Source organism: Arvicanthis niloticus, chromosome 22, assembly GCF_011762505.2.
Source record: "Arvicanthis niloticus isolate mArvNil1 chromosome 22, mArvNil1.pat.X, whole genome shotgun sequence".
NCBI classification, from domain to species: Eukaryota; Metazoa; Chordata; class Mammalia; order Rodentia; family Muridae; genus Arvicanthis; species Arvicanthis niloticus.
Genome location: NC_133429.1, coordinates 37,109,199 through 37,125,175, shown reverse-complemented (window position 1 = coordinate 37,125,175; position 15,977 = coordinate 37,109,199). Strand labels below are relative to the sequence as shown.

The 15,977-nt window shown below is 44.0% G+C and overlaps 1 protein-coding gene across 1 annotated transcript in view; it reads left to right on the top strand.

Annotated features, from left to right (window-relative positions):
* The first annotated feature begins 2,932 nt into the window (after positions 1-2,932).
* The window catches only part of Rab21 (RAB21, member RAS oncogene family), a 28,690-nt gene continuing 15,645 nt past the window's right edge, over positions 2,933-15,977 (top strand). Inside the window, exons 1-2 of the mRNA XM_076920247.1 lie at positions 2,933-3,199; positions 15,806-15,865. Of these exons, the coding sequence (XP_076776362.1) occupies positions 3,047-3,199; positions 15,806-15,865 (213 nt within the window). The 5' untranslated portion in view covers positions 2,933-3,046. The remainder of the gene's footprint in view (positions 3,200-15,805; positions 15,866-15,977) is intronic.

Here is a 15,977-nt window from a genome sequence, read left to right as displayed (position 1 = left end):
TGGCTGTCAGAACGTTTGAGTTGTGATATTGTCTCTGGGGTCACCTTACCTTTCCCTCTGGGTGTGTAGAATCTGCCTCTCTTATATTTGTGATTGTTTTAGCCTCACCCCAAACACTAGATAATCTCCCCACCTCAATGCCATTGAATTAATTAACCCTAAAAAGGCGTTCATAGGCCCTAGGAACTAAGTAAGGTGTATTATCTTTGGGGTCAATACCAAACAACAACAATTTACATCTGTATTTGCCAACATGAATTCAAACATGATGATCTATTTAATGAAGTCTGTAAATTTTATATGCATCCCTTAAATTGTGCTGTAAGCTAAACCGGAACAATCGTCTTGACATTCAATTTTATTTCATTTTCCAATAGTGTTTAAATAATTTTGATTAGGTGAATACAACGTGCTACATATAAGGTTGTTGTTTCTGTTGTTCTTGTTTTGTTTGTTTTGTTTTTGAGACAGGATTTCTCTGTGTGGTCATGGCTGACCTGAAACTTGATCTGTAGACCAGGCCGGCCTCAAACTCAGAGATCCACCTGCCTCTGCCTCCCGAGTGCTGGGATTAAAGGAGTGCACCTCCACTACCTGACTTCATATAAGTATGGATTAAATTTAAGTATGGATTAGATGCAGACGGTATAGCTCTACTCTCTAGAACAACTAACTGTAGGCTGAGAAATACAAATTTCAATCCATTATGAAGAATAATTTAGAATGGACAACTGAAGAGTCTTTTTCCAAAGGAAGATGCTTTCTATTTCTGGAAATGATTGTATAAAGTCCCTGTTGGAGGTATATAAAGGAGAGTCTTCGTTAAGGTTTCAATTGTGGCAATGAAACACCATGAGCAAAAAGCAAGTTGGGAGAAAGGATTTATTTGACTTACATTCCCACATCACTGTTCATCATCGAAGGAAGTCAGGACAGGAACTCAAAGAGGGCAGAATCCTGGAGGCAGGAGCTGATGCAGAGGCCATGGAGGGTGCTGCTTACTTGCTTGTTCTCCTGGCTTGCTCAGTCTGCCTTCTTATAGAACCCAGGACCACCAGCCCAGGGATGACACCACCCACAATGGGCTGGGCCCTCCCCCCCTAGACCACTGATTGAGAAGATGCCTTACTGCAGGATGTTATGGCGACATTTTCTCATTTGAGGTTCCCTCCTTTCAGATAATGTCTGGAAGTTTGTGCGTCAGGTTGAGATAAGACTAGCCAGCACAAGAAGTAAGGAAGATAGTATAATCTTATTTATGAAAATAATTGACAAGATAATCTTATAAATGATTGATTATAGGTAGACATAAATAATTTTATCCTTGTTTAATTTTCTAATTACAGATAATTTTATAAAAGGACCCAATAACATTCTGTACCAGATTAAAGGTTGTTTTTGAATTGACTCCTTGATTCCTTGCAAGTTACATAAGTTCTTTTCTTGTTTGCATCATTATTATTGTAAATATCATTATTAATTATTGTTATTATTGAAATGGTGTCTTGCTATGTAGCTCCATCTAGCTTAGAACTCACAATTCGAAACAGGCTCGCCTTGAACTTAAAGGTAATGTTCCTGACTCTGATTTCTTGTCTGACTTCTTGTCACAAGTCAGTTGCTCAATGTCAGATGCTTCTTCCTACTGTGTCTCTCTCTCTCTCTCTCTCTCTCTCTCTCTCTCTCTCTCTCTCTCTCTCTCTCTCTCCTTTCTCTCTCTTTTTGCCTAAGATACTCCAAAAATAAAAAATAAAATAAAAAGGCAACTTTCTCCAGGAAGCTCTTCTAGGCTGCTAACTCAGCTAACTTTCCATGTAGCTTTGTAAAACATTCTGAACTGCTTCCCCTTAAAAGTATTCATTGTGTAATTGCCTGTGTGTTGTTTCCTCCGTTAAAAATGTAAACTCTCTGAGGACAGAGACATTGTATCTAACGCCATGTAGAGAATGGCAAGCAAGTAGTGGCTACATTCACAGGCTCCTGGAATGAATGACTGTGCTGTCTTTAAATTGAAGTGTATTCAACTGATGAGACGAATCGTTTATTTTAAATGACACCAAATTACAAAATTTCAGAAATACCAGGTTGCTTTCTTGGGCAAGTGTATTTCATGAATAAAGTGGAAGCACAGGAAAAAAAAACATAAGCAATCGTCCAATAAAGCAGACCCATCAAAGTGGACTCAGCATAGAAGACAGAAATCCCGGGGAAGCAGGGCTTAATGAACTGATGCAGCAGCATTCATTCTTAGCTTGGCTTTTAGGACTGGGAACGGAGAGAGGTTAAGTCTTCCGCAATCCTTGCCCTTAAACCTACAAAGCGAATCGGAATTCCACCGAGTGTTGCAAGCACTGATAAAGAAGGCACACCATTGTTGGGAAATATCTCAGTGAGGAAGTGAGTAGGAGGGATGGAAGGATGTGGGAAGGACTGGGTGGTCAGGGAAGCCTTTCCGGTTTAAGCTGAGCCCTGGACGATGACTCGAAGACCTGGCCGGGTAGACAAACTGAACATTCAAAAGCCCGGATTTGAGAGCCCAGATCCAGAAGACTCAAGGGCACCTTGGCCGGACCTGGGGTGTGATGACCCCTGGTGTGATGGCTGTCCGCTTTGGGACCATTCCTCGGGCCAGGCGATCACGTCCCGTACTCCACCCCATCAGAGTGGGGTCTGATCTCAAAGATCGGTTCCATCCCACCTCGGGATTCCGGGAACGCTGAATCCATGCGGACACGGAAACAGGCCCAGGCCAGCCCGCCGCCGACTCCGCCCACCGCGATCACGTGACGCGGAGTGTGACGTAGGAGGAAGGAGACGCCATTAGAGGGAGGAGAGGTAGCTCTCCCCTAGCCTCGGGTCCCTGACGTGGTGGCCGGGGCCCTTCATTCTGGGACTTTCTCGCAGGCCTCGCCCGCGGGAGGACGCGGCGGGGAACCGGGCTCGGCGCGGGGCGTGAGAGAGCCGGGCCCGGGAGGAGCGGGCGCCGCGGCGGCGGTGGTGCGGGGCTCGGCGCGGCGCTGGGCTCGGGCGGCGGGGCAGCGGCGGGATGGCTGCGGCCGGCGGCGGGGCGGCGGCGGCGGCAGGCCGAGCCTACTCCTTCAAGGTGGTGCTGCTCGGGGAAGGCTGCGTGGGGAAGACGTCGCTGGTGCTGCGCTACTGCGAGAACAAGTTCAACGACAAGCACATCACCACCCTGCAGGTGCAGACCCCGGGGAGCCGGGCTGGGGACCCGCGCCCGCTCCTCTGCCTCTGGCCTGTCAACCCCCCACCCCCTGCCTTCCCATTGCCCCCTGCAATTGCTTTGGGGACACGCGGGACCCAGCAGCCTGTAGATGTCAAGACCCACAGTGGGGAGGGGAAAGGACCCGGAAAAGTCCCCAGGTCCCGGTGGTGGCTGCGCAGGTCGGGGAGTCCCCCAGTCTGTGGGCTGGTTTTCCCCTTTGATGGGCTTTTGCTGGGGCCATCAGGTGTTTTCACTCTCTGGTCTCCGAGCATCAGCCCCTTCTTCTTCCCTTGCGAAGTAGGAACACTTAGATGCGGATTAGAATTTGCGGACGAGGTGGTTTGTGTAACTTGGGAGCGGACTGATGACTAAGTGTTTATTGCAAGTTCCATTTTGTCCCGTTTTCAAAGTAAATGGAGTGGTAAAACACAGTTCGTTGGAGGGTTTTGAAACGACCGCTTGCTGCTTGCCGGTTACGCAGTTTCTTTGCAGCCTTCTTGGGTCCGGACGTGTGGCTCACTTATTCTTTAAGGTTTGATCTGTCCAGGTTAAAAACATCGTGTTGCATGGTGGCCAGCGGTTGGTCTTCAAAACTAAAAATCCAGGCACTGCTGCTACACGTTTTCTTTACTGTCATGCCATAAAACGCTGTCTTGCTTCTACAGTTACAATGTGTTACAATGTAATTGAAAGTGAAACCAGGCCGTTGAAAGGATCTCAAGCTCGCTGTTCTCCTTAAAAAAAAAATCAGTTTGCATGCGTTAGAAGAAATGATCTATTAACGCACCATGATCAGACTGTCCAGAGGCTAAAAAGGCTAGTAGACTTGAGTTTGGTCGTCTGGATTCATATCCTACCTCCATTTATTTCTATAGCCCTGTGATCTTAGGTAAATTGCTTAACCTGTGTATCCTTGGGGTTCTACTGCTGCTGTAGCCATAGTGATGAGGTCCAGTGCACAGAGTTGTCAAGGTAAATATGGAAACGCACTTAGCACCTGAAATGGGGTAAACACTGTTATTACGGCTTCGACTTGTACAATAGATTTTAATTAACACAGAAGCTACTGGAATGCATAATCTACTGGGTGTGACATTTGAAGTCGGGCGCTATTATTAAGCGACTGAGTGTAGAGTGTACAGGGATGCCCCAGTTCTGATTCCATGCTTTATTTTTACTCCTCTGTTTTCAATTCCATATAAAGCATAACACGTAGAGAAGTCAATGTCAGGTGATAACGCCCAAGTGAATGATACGACGGGCCCCGCGCTCACTAGATTTTGAGCCATTATGGTTCACTGCCTCTGGAGATTAATAAACAACCTATTTTATTTACACTTCTCTTTGTTCTACAGTGGAAGGGAAAAGAAAAAGGTATTGCAGTTGAAAGCTTAACTGGAAAATTAATTTAGCTCTTCAACCTAAAAATGACACTGTGGAGTCCAGTGTGACACCCATCCTTCATCCCAGGACTCAGGAGGCAGAGCAAGCACATCTCTGAGTTGGAGGCCAACTTGATCCACATAGCAAGTTCTAGACCAGCTGGCGCTACTCAGTGAGACCCTGTCCCAAAAGAACAAACAGAACAATTGTGTTTAGATTATGTATTTCTTAAGATGCCCTTCCTGCTAAAAGTGATGAAAGATTTAAGTCTGTGGAAGAAGCCAGTGTGACCCACACAGGGAAGGTGAGCCTTGATCTCAGTACCAATAGCATCCCAGCCTAGACTTTATGTAATTCATTGTGAACAGTCTGAGGATTACATTACAGAAGCGAAGGCTTTGGTTTTTTTTACTAACACATGGAAACTGCTCTCTGATTCCTTCCTTGTGGGTTGCAGTTCACCACCTCATCCTCAACACTTCCCAGAGAAGTTCCGTTTGTATGGTCTGTAAGACACAACCTCACGTTGCTCTAAGTTCCACAGGGAGGATATTCTGCATCCGAGGTGGGAGAGGAATCCTTCACAAACTACTTATCCTTTTAAAGGACTTTGTGTTTCAAGTACTTTAAAGTTCTGTGTTTTCTTTAAAGTGCTTTGTTTTCAAAACACTTTTCAAAGTGTACATGAAACAAAAGAACATGCAGGACTGGACCGGAGATAGTGGCTCTCTGTTCTCAGTCATGTGTTGATTCGCACCCCCACCCCACCCTCTTTAAACTTCTTGGAGGTCGCAGGCAGACTGGGATTATAGCCGGGTGCTTAACCTGCCAAAGGCACTGGGTTCATTTGAAGGTGAAATGAACTGATATCACTGAAAACAGAAGACTTACTATGCCTGGAGCTGTTCCATGTCCCTTTATGTCTAATGTCAAACAAGTTTTTCTCTTTGCAGAGCCAGAACCTGTTTTAGTCTCAGTTGTCCTCTGGAACTTTGGTCTCATATGACGTTCCTTGAGATGGCTCTCTCATGACTCCTGAGTCTGTCCTGCCTCAATAAACAGCTCTGGTGCCTTAATTGGCTCTCCAGTGGCATTTACCACCTTCTGCACTCCGGTGTCAGGCCGCCAGCAGCCAGCCTGCCTTCTTGTCCTTTCTTTGTTTCCGTTGTTGCATAAGCTGGCCTAAGACGCATGATCCTCCTGCCTCAGTCTCCAGAGTGGCTAGAATTACAGGTGTCCACCCTCCTGCCCTGCAGATGTCCTCCTTTCTTAAAGCGGGATGCTTAGAGCTGTAGCAATGCCATGACTCCAGGCTGGTTCGGACTTAGCAGAGAGGTGCAGGTAGTCACTTCCCCTTCTGACACTGAAATAGTAAAGATTCTGTGAGTTTCTGGGGAAGTTGTGGCATTGGTTACTACTGGGTTTGTTGTCAACTAAGTATTAATTTATCTTAGATGCTTCAGGAAATGCATATCTCCTTCAGGTTCTCAATTCTTTGACTTTGTAATAAAGCTTTTTTTTCTCAACATGCTTGACCTGTTAAAGTTGGCTTTGACCTGTACCAGTGTTTAATGTTTGCCAATTTTATTTTACTCTTTTTGAAGGATGGAAAATTTTTAGTTCATATTTTGGTGGGACAGTCATGGCAGGGGACATGGCAAGAGGAACTTGAGGAAGTAGCTGGTCACATCACATCTGCAGCCGGAAGCTGACAGTGAATTGTTAATATCCTTTTAAGTCTTGATTTGACAACCCCCCCCCCCCAACATTGGGCCCATTTAGGCCAGTTTTCTGTGCTGGGTTCTGCAAAGAAGAAAGATGTGGAACGTACTGTCTGGATTAGCTGCTTTTTAAATTTCCTTACTTGATTTGGTTAGAAGACCTTCAATGTTCTCTTCAGTTCACAAAGACTTTGAAAATCGAAAAGCCATGGGGAGTGGGGAGGAGAGCAGATAGAAAGCTTGGTAGCGAGCTCCAGTGTCTGGTGATACATGGCCAGAGGTTAGGTTTTCTTTGGCCGTGCAGTGTTTTAGGACTGGATTATTTCAGAACATCCACGATCCCCTCCTCTTGAGTGGAAAACAGTCGCTAATGGAGTCATCCTTTGGGCGCTGCTGCATGCAGTAGACACAAGTCCTTTAGTGAGACTTCGCCAGTTATTCCAGCCTTGATGCTCGCCTATCTCAGAGCATTAGCCTTGCCCATAAGGACTGTCATGAGACGCTTTGTCAGATGTAGATAACAAATACACCCCCTTCTATCAGGAAGTCCTGTGATAACGGTGATAAGAAGTTACAGGACTGAAGTTAGACTGAGTTACAGAATGGTCGTGGTTGTAAGTTGGCCCACCGATAAAATGGGAATACAGTCTTCATAGCTCTAACGTGGATTGATTGCATGGCAGACAGAGTCTTAAACACTGGTTCTGGGGATGGAACCAGGGCTGTGCTAAGTGATAGCCTCATCTCTCATCCATATTCATTTAATACGTGTTGAATGTTGCATGCTGTTGAAGAAAATCACAGTACTTAATATATTTTTCTTTGACGTTAACTCAGTCAGAAAAGTGAATGGATACCAGAAAAGTGATTTGACTTGGGTTATGTTGAGAAGTTGTCTTTAATTTTTTAAATTAAATTTTTAGGATCTGGGACAGGGCTTTAGTGAGCATGAGATCCTGAGTTTAGATCCTAACACTGTCATGGCACCTGCCTATAACCCCAGTGCTGGGGCCCAGACACTAGAGGCTCTCAGGGGCTTGCCGGACAGCTAGTCTAGCTGAATTAGTAATCTCCAGGCTCAGTGGGAGACCCTGCCTCACAAAGTAAAGGAGGGCAGGGGATAGCTCTGGTGTTAAGACCACTTTCTGGCTTTGCAAGAGGATGGGACTTCAGTCCCCAGCACCCATGTCAGCTGTCTCACAGCTGCCTGTAACCCAGCTCCAAGGCATCTGTACCCTTTCCTGGCCATCATGGGCACCTTCGCCATCAGCTGATTATGGTGGCGCACATCTGGATCTCAGCATTCTAGAGGCTGAGGCAGGAAGATTGTGAGTTCTAAGCCAGCCTGGGCATTAAATGAGAATCAATCAGTATCTGTCTCCCTGTCTCTGTGTGCCTCTGCGTGTGTATGTGTCTCTCTCTCTCATACACACGTGAGGAATATAGCTTGTTGGTGTAAACTAGTTGCTTTATACACATAAGTTCTGGCTTTCATCCCTACATAAACTAGGCATGGTATCACATGCCTGTAATTCCAGCACTGGGAAGGGTGGAGATTAGAAATTCAAGGCCACCCTCAACTACACAGGAAGATTGAGGCCAATCCAGACTACAGACTGTTTCCCAACAATAATAGATTGATTGGAAAGAAATTTATGTTTTAAATTTTAAAAGTATTTTCATTCTCAAGTTTTTACTGGGGTTGACCATATCTAGAATTCAGGGATTTGTTTGTTCTGTTTTTAATCACAGTATGAGCCATGCTTTAGTGTTTTAGTGTTGCTGTTTCCAGGGCTGCTCCTGGGTTAGAGTTGTGGAGTAATTGTATGGGTACATTTTCTGGAGCACTTGGATTTATGGAGCTTCTGTGTGTGTGTGCTCGTGCGTGTGTTTAAATGATTTGAGTCTTTAGTAAAGTTGACATAGACTTTGGGTGAGAGAGAAAATTATAATTTTTTTTCTACGGACTATATTAAGATAATGCTGTTGACTCTTCAGAATTAAATTCAGGAATTTAAAAGGTATGTGTGTGTGTATGCACGTGTGTGTACATGCCTGTAAACCTGGAGAGTACAACTTTCAGGAATCAGTTTTCTCATTTTACAATGTGGATTCTGGGACTCATCAGACTTGGCAGCAAGTGCCTTTACCTCCTGAGCCATCTCATCAGCTCAAGAAATGTAATTTTGTATCTACTGTGTGTTAAACATTGTACAAGCCGGGGATATAAAGATGAGAAGGTACTGTGCTGGTAGCCAGCTTTCTCTTCTTTTCACAGGACTGTGTCATTTCCATGGTACTCGCCCATTCCCATGGTGATTGCTTCTGCCTTGCATGTGTCTTTGTCTCTGCACTCCTGGGTGACCATTTTTCTTTTTTCAGTTGTACCCTGTGTGTCCTCACTGAAGGTACTTACTGAAGATTATGCAACTTAAGTGACATCTATCACTTTTAACTAATATCTAAAAAGAAGCATTGTTTCTATTTATAACCAGAGCCATCATCTTCCCTTTTGGGTTGGAACTGTGGAATTCCACCTCTTTATCCCATCAAGTCTGGAGTAGGTTCCTGGCTTTTGACTAGGAAAGCAGTGCTCTTAGGTTGGCTGTTCAGAGACTGATCCTGACAGTTTAGCAACTGAGACAACCCTGACTTCAATTTCTAACATCCCACAAACAGGTATGGTGTGGCGCTTTTGTGAAGCCAAGGCTTGTGTCTCAGTGGCACCTTCACCTCTTCAGTGAGCTCTGCACTCGGGCTCTGCGGCTTCATGCTTTGTGTCACAGTCTCTTGTCTGGAAACCTTGGTATTCTTTCTGAGACTGTTTAGAATGTGTGAGTTTTTTAAATAGCTCTGAATGTCACATAGCAATTTTTTAGCCAATCCATTATAGTATCTGCACAATAGTTGCAATATTTAAAGTTACTATCTCTTTACTATTTTACTAGCTACATGGAGGCCATAGAAGAAGCAGCATCAATTTACTTAGTTATTTATAGGTGAGATGGTATTTCAGGCCTGTACTCATGGTTGTTCTGGTTCTGCCTCTTGAATGCTGGGATTATTAAAGGTGTGCCACCAAGCCCAGGCTGGTGTTTGTTTGTTTTGTTTTTAATAAATAAGTTGGGGGCCAGAGAGAAGGCTTTGCAGTGAGGAACACTGCTGCAGTCACAGGACTGTGCCCACTTTGGCACCCACCTGATAGCTTGCCCGTAACTCATTCCAGGAGACCTGATACTCATGTGGAGTGCATGAGTGCTGTACATCTGTGCAAGCAAAATACTCGCACACATAAAAGAAATGACTTTTTTCTGTCTTGTGGTCAGACATTCCTGGCAATAAGGACTTCACATCTGTCATTTTCTGCTTTGTGCTTTAGTCTGCTTCTTAGACACTACTTGTTTTCAGATTCTTTCTTCTGTTTTGAACCGGGTCTGGCTATGAAGTGAAAGTCAGCCTCAAATTTGCAGTCCTGCTTCAATTTTCTTAGTGCCAGGATTCTAGGCATGCACCATGGTATCCTGCAGAAGTAACTGACTTTTCTGTGAAAGTCCACTCCATACTCTTCATTTGCCATGTGATTTGTCCTGGGTGTCTGAGACCTGACGGGTACCAAGATCTATTACCTACCTATCCTATAATATCTATCTTTCCTTCCTTTTTAAGAAAGAATAAAGAATGTAAAAATACTGAAAAACCCAGGTCTCTTTTCTGGTCATTTTTATTCTTTTACTACAGAAAGGTAATTATATAATTTACTTGTTTAAATTCTATTCTATCTTAAGATTGGGAGTGAGAGAGTTTACACTGAGGTCTGTGACAGTATTAGGGATAGCAAAACAGTGTGGTTACTTCTGTGTATCGCATAGTCAGCAAATAGAAACAGGATCATATTTCTTAATTCGGTACCATGCTTTCAAAAGCCTGCTTTGTGCTTATTGGGACGATCTCCAGAAGTCAGTCAAGAACTGAACAGCGGCTGACGAGTCATGGAAAGATCCTCATTGGGATTTTATTTGTTCCTGTGACTTCCCACTCACTGTTCATGTTGTTTTTCTTCATCCACTAGGTTTTGGGTAGAATGTGGGGTGATAGGCACCAGGTAGAAGTAACAACCCAAGCTGATAATGAGATTGCTCATTTTTTGTGTTGTTTTTGAGATAAGGTTTCTCTGAGTAGCCCTGGCTGTCCTTGAACTCACTCTGTAGATCAGGCTGGCCTTGAACTCAGAAATCCGCCTGCCTCCCGAGTGCTGGCATTAAAGGCGTGCACCACCACTCAGCTGGAGATCTATTTTTAATATCCCTCAAGTTTGGAAGATGAAGTACTTGGTATGTCATGGAATATGGAGGAAGAGGGTGAGAATACGCCATTACTTTGATCTTTGCTATGTTGTTCCTACTCAACAACATAGGTTTAGGGAGGTGATTCAGTGTCCAGGAACACTTAGTGTCCAGATGTAGAATTGCCAAGTTAAGAAACATGTGCTTTCTTGGCTAGACAGCTTTGTGTGTGCAATGGGAAAGGCGTTCTAGAGTCGGACAGGGCTCTGCCCAACACACCCACCCCAATTATCTGACCTTGGCTGTGTCACTGCATGTCTGTGAATCTCACATTTATAACTAAAATGGGGCTCATTATCCACCTCACAGGGCTGATGCACGCATCAACTGAGAACTGGAAAGCTCAGAGCTTGACAGAGTCTTTAAGCCACACCCCCGGGTCTAGAACCTTCCAAATTACTACTGTTGAATACGCCGCCACTTCTCCCCATTCTGACAGATGGTACCAGTGGTTTGTTGAGGAGTTAGCCATGTATATAATTCCCTGCAAACGTTGACATTGTTTTCAGCATAAGCATGGTTCTTAAATCCGTGATTTGCTCCCGTAGAACAGAATTAAGAAATACACTGGCGCACTGTTTTACAACCACAAAGGGTAATTTAGTAATCTGGGTAAATTAAGTGCATAGTTTTGTAGAACTGATTTAAACAGGCAAATATCAGGCTTTCAGTTAGTTGCTACAATTCTGATGTACACTAAACCTGTAATCGGTATTCTAAAAATGGTGTTTGCTCTTAAAAATACTTACAAAATACTGTGGTGAGGTGAGATGACTCACGTTACAAAGAGAATCTTTGCCCACGCGGGGCTGACTGAAGGGGAAAGCAGACCACTTGGGTACATGCTTTAGAACTGCGCCTCTTATTTGAATTAAGATAATTTAGTCCATGGGTCATGAGGTGACCAGCAGCTCAAAGCACTTACCACACAAGCCCTGCAACCTGAATTTGGTCTCAAGAACCCAACTAAAGGTAGGAAACTTTTGAATGAGGACCATGTACAGGTACTCAGGCTGTGGCATGCATGCCCACACTCATGAATGTGCAAGTAAGAATTAATTTAAAAACCCTGAAGTTTTGTTTATAACAAAACTTTTCGGAGCACATTTCTTGCATAAACTCTGTTATACCTCCTCCAGTTTCCCTAGGCATGTTTGTAGAGGTGTTCACCTACAGTAGCACCGGAGTGTTTGTAAGAGCCTCCTGTCCTGGAGCAGTTTCAGGTCAGATGTTAGCCTAGGAGGTACTGAAGTTTCAGAGTCCTAAGTTGCTCTTAGATGGTCTGGGCCATAGATCCTGCTTCCGACTTGTGTGACCTTGGGCAAGACATTTTCCTTGAGTCTTAATTATCATGCCCAAAATATTTGTGCAGTAATTATTTCTGATTCACAGAGTGTTCTGAGAATTAAATAGTATTTTGAAAGCTATTAAATATTGCTTATTTTAGTCTAAAAAGATTGAATAATAAAAAAAAAAATGTGATCTAGCTTGTAGAAATTTTATATCCTGAAAAGACATGTTATCATGCAAGACAGTCCATTTCTTCTGTTGCAAGTTAGGTTTCCAGAAAGCATAGAATAGAGAAATTCAGTATAGATTGCATGTATCATATAGGGTGGCATGGGGAAGATACAGGGTACATTCAGGGCCACGTCAGGTTGTAAAGGGAGATCAGGGACTGACTGAGGTGAGGCTATCATAGATCTCCATAGAAAGTATGAGGACTACACTTGAGGGTTTTGGGGAGGGATATTGGCTGGCAGGGAAGAAGATAATTCTAAGACTCTAAACCTTAGAGAAGGCTAGGCAATGCGGTGTGAGCCTGTAGTCATGGCCTCTGAGGAAACTAAGGCAGGGGCAGTAGGTAATTACTGGAAATGAATGCCAACCTGTGCATATAGCAAGACCCTATCCTTAAACAGGAGCCCACGACCGCACACACCAGGTTGCGGGGATTAAACCTTAGTGACTTGGAGAATGTGATCAGAATACTGAAGTTGGAAAGCAAAGTTGGCAGGGAAGATCAATTCATTTAGTTTTAGATATATTTGAAAAGGAATCACAGAATTTGCATTTCTTCTACAAGGCATTGATATTTAAACCATATCGGGAAGGGTTGAATTCAAGTTGGATAGATAGTGAGGAGCAAAGCTGAGATTCAAATTAAAAATCACTTTTTTGGCTTCTGTGCTGCAGAAGAGGAGAAATCTTTAATTAAGTTGTTTTATTTTAACTTATGGCCTTTTCATTTTCTAAGTTTTGCTATTTTACCATTTAAGTTTTTTTTTTTTTTTTTTTTTTTTTTTTGTCCTTTTCAATCTGTGTTTCACTCAGCCATCTGCAGCAGTGTGCATGTCCCTTGGAGGCAGGCATTCCTGCTTGTCTCAGCTCTGCCATCCACTCACCCTCTCTGTGCGCCAGAGCACGCTTGAGAGCCACACTTCTCCTCCTTGCCAGCAGTTAGCTGTGCTCACCTTTTGTGCCTCCCCTGCATTTCCTCTGTGGACAAACTATCTGGGTGTATATTCTGTTTTTAAGCTGTTTTGTTAGAGGCAGGCTCTCACTGTGTAGCCCATTCTAATTTGGAATTTATCCCCCTGCCTTCCCAAGAACCAAGATTTCAGGCATGCGCTCCTACACTCTGTGCATCTTGATTAGTTCTGCATGGCCCTGTCCTAACTTTGTAGCAGAGTTCTGTTTTCCCGTCTGGTCCCATTCTTAATAGAACCTTCAATCCCACAGTCATGCTCTTAAAAGATAAATGTGTTTCCAGTGCTTAAACCCTTCAATGATGCTCCATGTTCTCAGACCTCTGTCTTAACAAGTGCGTCTTAGGATATAGGCATTTCCCCAGGGAAGAAGTTGCTTAGGTCTGTATAGAAGAAACCCAGGAGTAGAGAAGGTAAGACTTAGGGGATTGCTTGTGTAAATGTGTCTAGCCAGCCTTCCCTTTGATAGAACTGTAGCACGTTCATGTGTATTATGGATATGTAGAAAGCAGTGTGTACGATTTTCCACATATACCTGACTTGTGTGTGTGTATGGGGTGGGTCTGGTGCTTTCGGAACCGGTTTTAAGACCTACGGGGCGGGGCGTTAGGATGTAGTTCACTTGTTAGAGACCCGCCTGGTGTGTTTGAAGCCAGAGCTTTGATAGTCAGCACTCTCTAAGCCAGGGGGCTTGTGGCACATATGTAATCTCACCACATGGGAGACAGGCAGTATGACCAGGAGTTCAATCAAGATTATCCTGTCTACATCGTGAGTTCGAGGCCAGCCTGGAATACTGGAGACTTTTGTCTCAAAAGAGAAGGAGGGAAAAGAAAAGGTCTATAGGGTAAAGTTCATATTCCTAGGATTTTTTTTTTTTATGTGTATAGGTGTTTTACTCTCAGGTAAATCTATGTACCACATGCATGTCTGATGCCCATGGATGTCAGAAGAGGGTGCCAGATCCCTTATAATGGGAGTTACAGGTGGTTGTGATCTGCCATGTGGGTGCCGGGAATAGGACCCAGGTCCTCTGTCAGAACAAACTTCTCTTAACCACTAAGCCATCTTTCCAGTCCCTTCATAGGATCTTTAAAAAACTTACATGCGGGTTTTGGGGATTGACCTCAGGCTACCAGACAATGGTGTGCTCTTGATTTGCTGAGCGGTCTCTGTGAGCCACAATCCTAGGATTTTTTGCTTTAGCCTTAGCTTCTTTGTGAGGTCTCACTTTGTCACTGACCGTGCTGACTGGAGTTCCCCTGTGGGCCACTCGCTCAATCGCTCGCTCGTGTGCCGTGGGCCGCCTCGTGAGCCCACGCTCGCTCTTGTGCTGTGGGCTGGGCTGCCTCCTGTGCTGTGGGCCACTTCGTGTGCTGTCAGCTTCAGTGGCCTTGTTTATGGGTAGGAGAAACTCCACCTACTCTTAAGGGAGGGACCATTCATCACCCTCCTTCCAACTCCGCCTTTCACCCCAACCAGGCAAGCTGGCCTCCCTTTCTCAGCAGTCCCTTACAGTGTCCTTGACAAGATCCTCTTTTAGTCAGTGTCACAGAACACTGTGTTCTCAGTTCCTCACTCTCCAGCAACCTATAAACTCCCCTTGGAAGATTGGCGCCGCACGGCCTTTTCATTTCTGTGACAGAGTTACATGTTGAACTGTTGAATTATATAGGCACAGAACTATTTTGAGCAGTGCTGGGTATCTTAGGGATCTACTCATTTTAATCAGAAGTAAGGAAGATTGCATTAAATTAAATGCTCTAGGAAAAACTTGTTGCATATATGGAAAGGGGAAAGCATAAGGAAAAGCAGGCACCATTTTCTTAATGTGTTTTTTATGGGTATTTTATTAATTTTTAAGTGTATGTGTGTGTACACAAATGACTGGGCATGATGGCACATGCCTTAAATTTCAGCATTTGTGAGGCAGAGGCAGGAGGATCTCCGTGAGTTAAATGCTAGCCTGGTCCACATGGTGCGTTCTAGGTGAGCTAGGCTGCACAGTGAGATCCTGTCTAAAATTCTTTTTTCTTTAGAACGAATGTTGTGTATTTGTGTGTTGCACAGTATATGTGTGGGAGGTAGAGGACAAATTTGGATGTCATCCTTGACTTCTACCTCATCGTGAGATGGTCTCTTTGTGGGTACTTACTGTGTAGACAAGGCTAGCTAGCCTGGGGGGCCAGGATTTTCCTGTTTCTGCACCCTGTCTTCCCTTAGGTGTACTTTGATTGTAGACCAGTATGCTACTGTTTGTACATATGTTTAAGTGGGTTCTGGTATCAAGAATTCAGGTCATTGTGTCATGTCCTCATATCACATGAGAGGCACTTTACCCGCCAAGCCATTTCCCAGTGGTTGACTGTTTTGTCAACCACCGAGCTAAGCCTCCATTTCTTATATTCTCAGAAGAGTTTTCATAACTTTTGTTCATGGGACAAGATAGATCTTTCTTTTGTCTCTATATTTTGTCTCTAGTGAATAGTTGGCAATAAATTAAAAACTCAGTGATTGCCTTTTCTCTTTCAGACAATCTGATTTGACATGGAGATGATTCATTCATGTATGGTCAGAGGGAAGGACATTACTTTATTATTTTATGGGAAACATTGTTTAACACGTATTTCTTTATCTTTTTTTTAGGCATCTTTTTTAACAAAGAAGTTAAATATTGGTGGGAAAAGAGTAAACCTTGCCATATGGGTAAGTATTCAGAAATCTTTGTTTTGAGACAGGGTCTCACTCTATAGCTCTGACTGTCCTGAACTCACTCTGTAAACCAGGCTGATCTTGAACTCAGAGATCCAATCTGTCT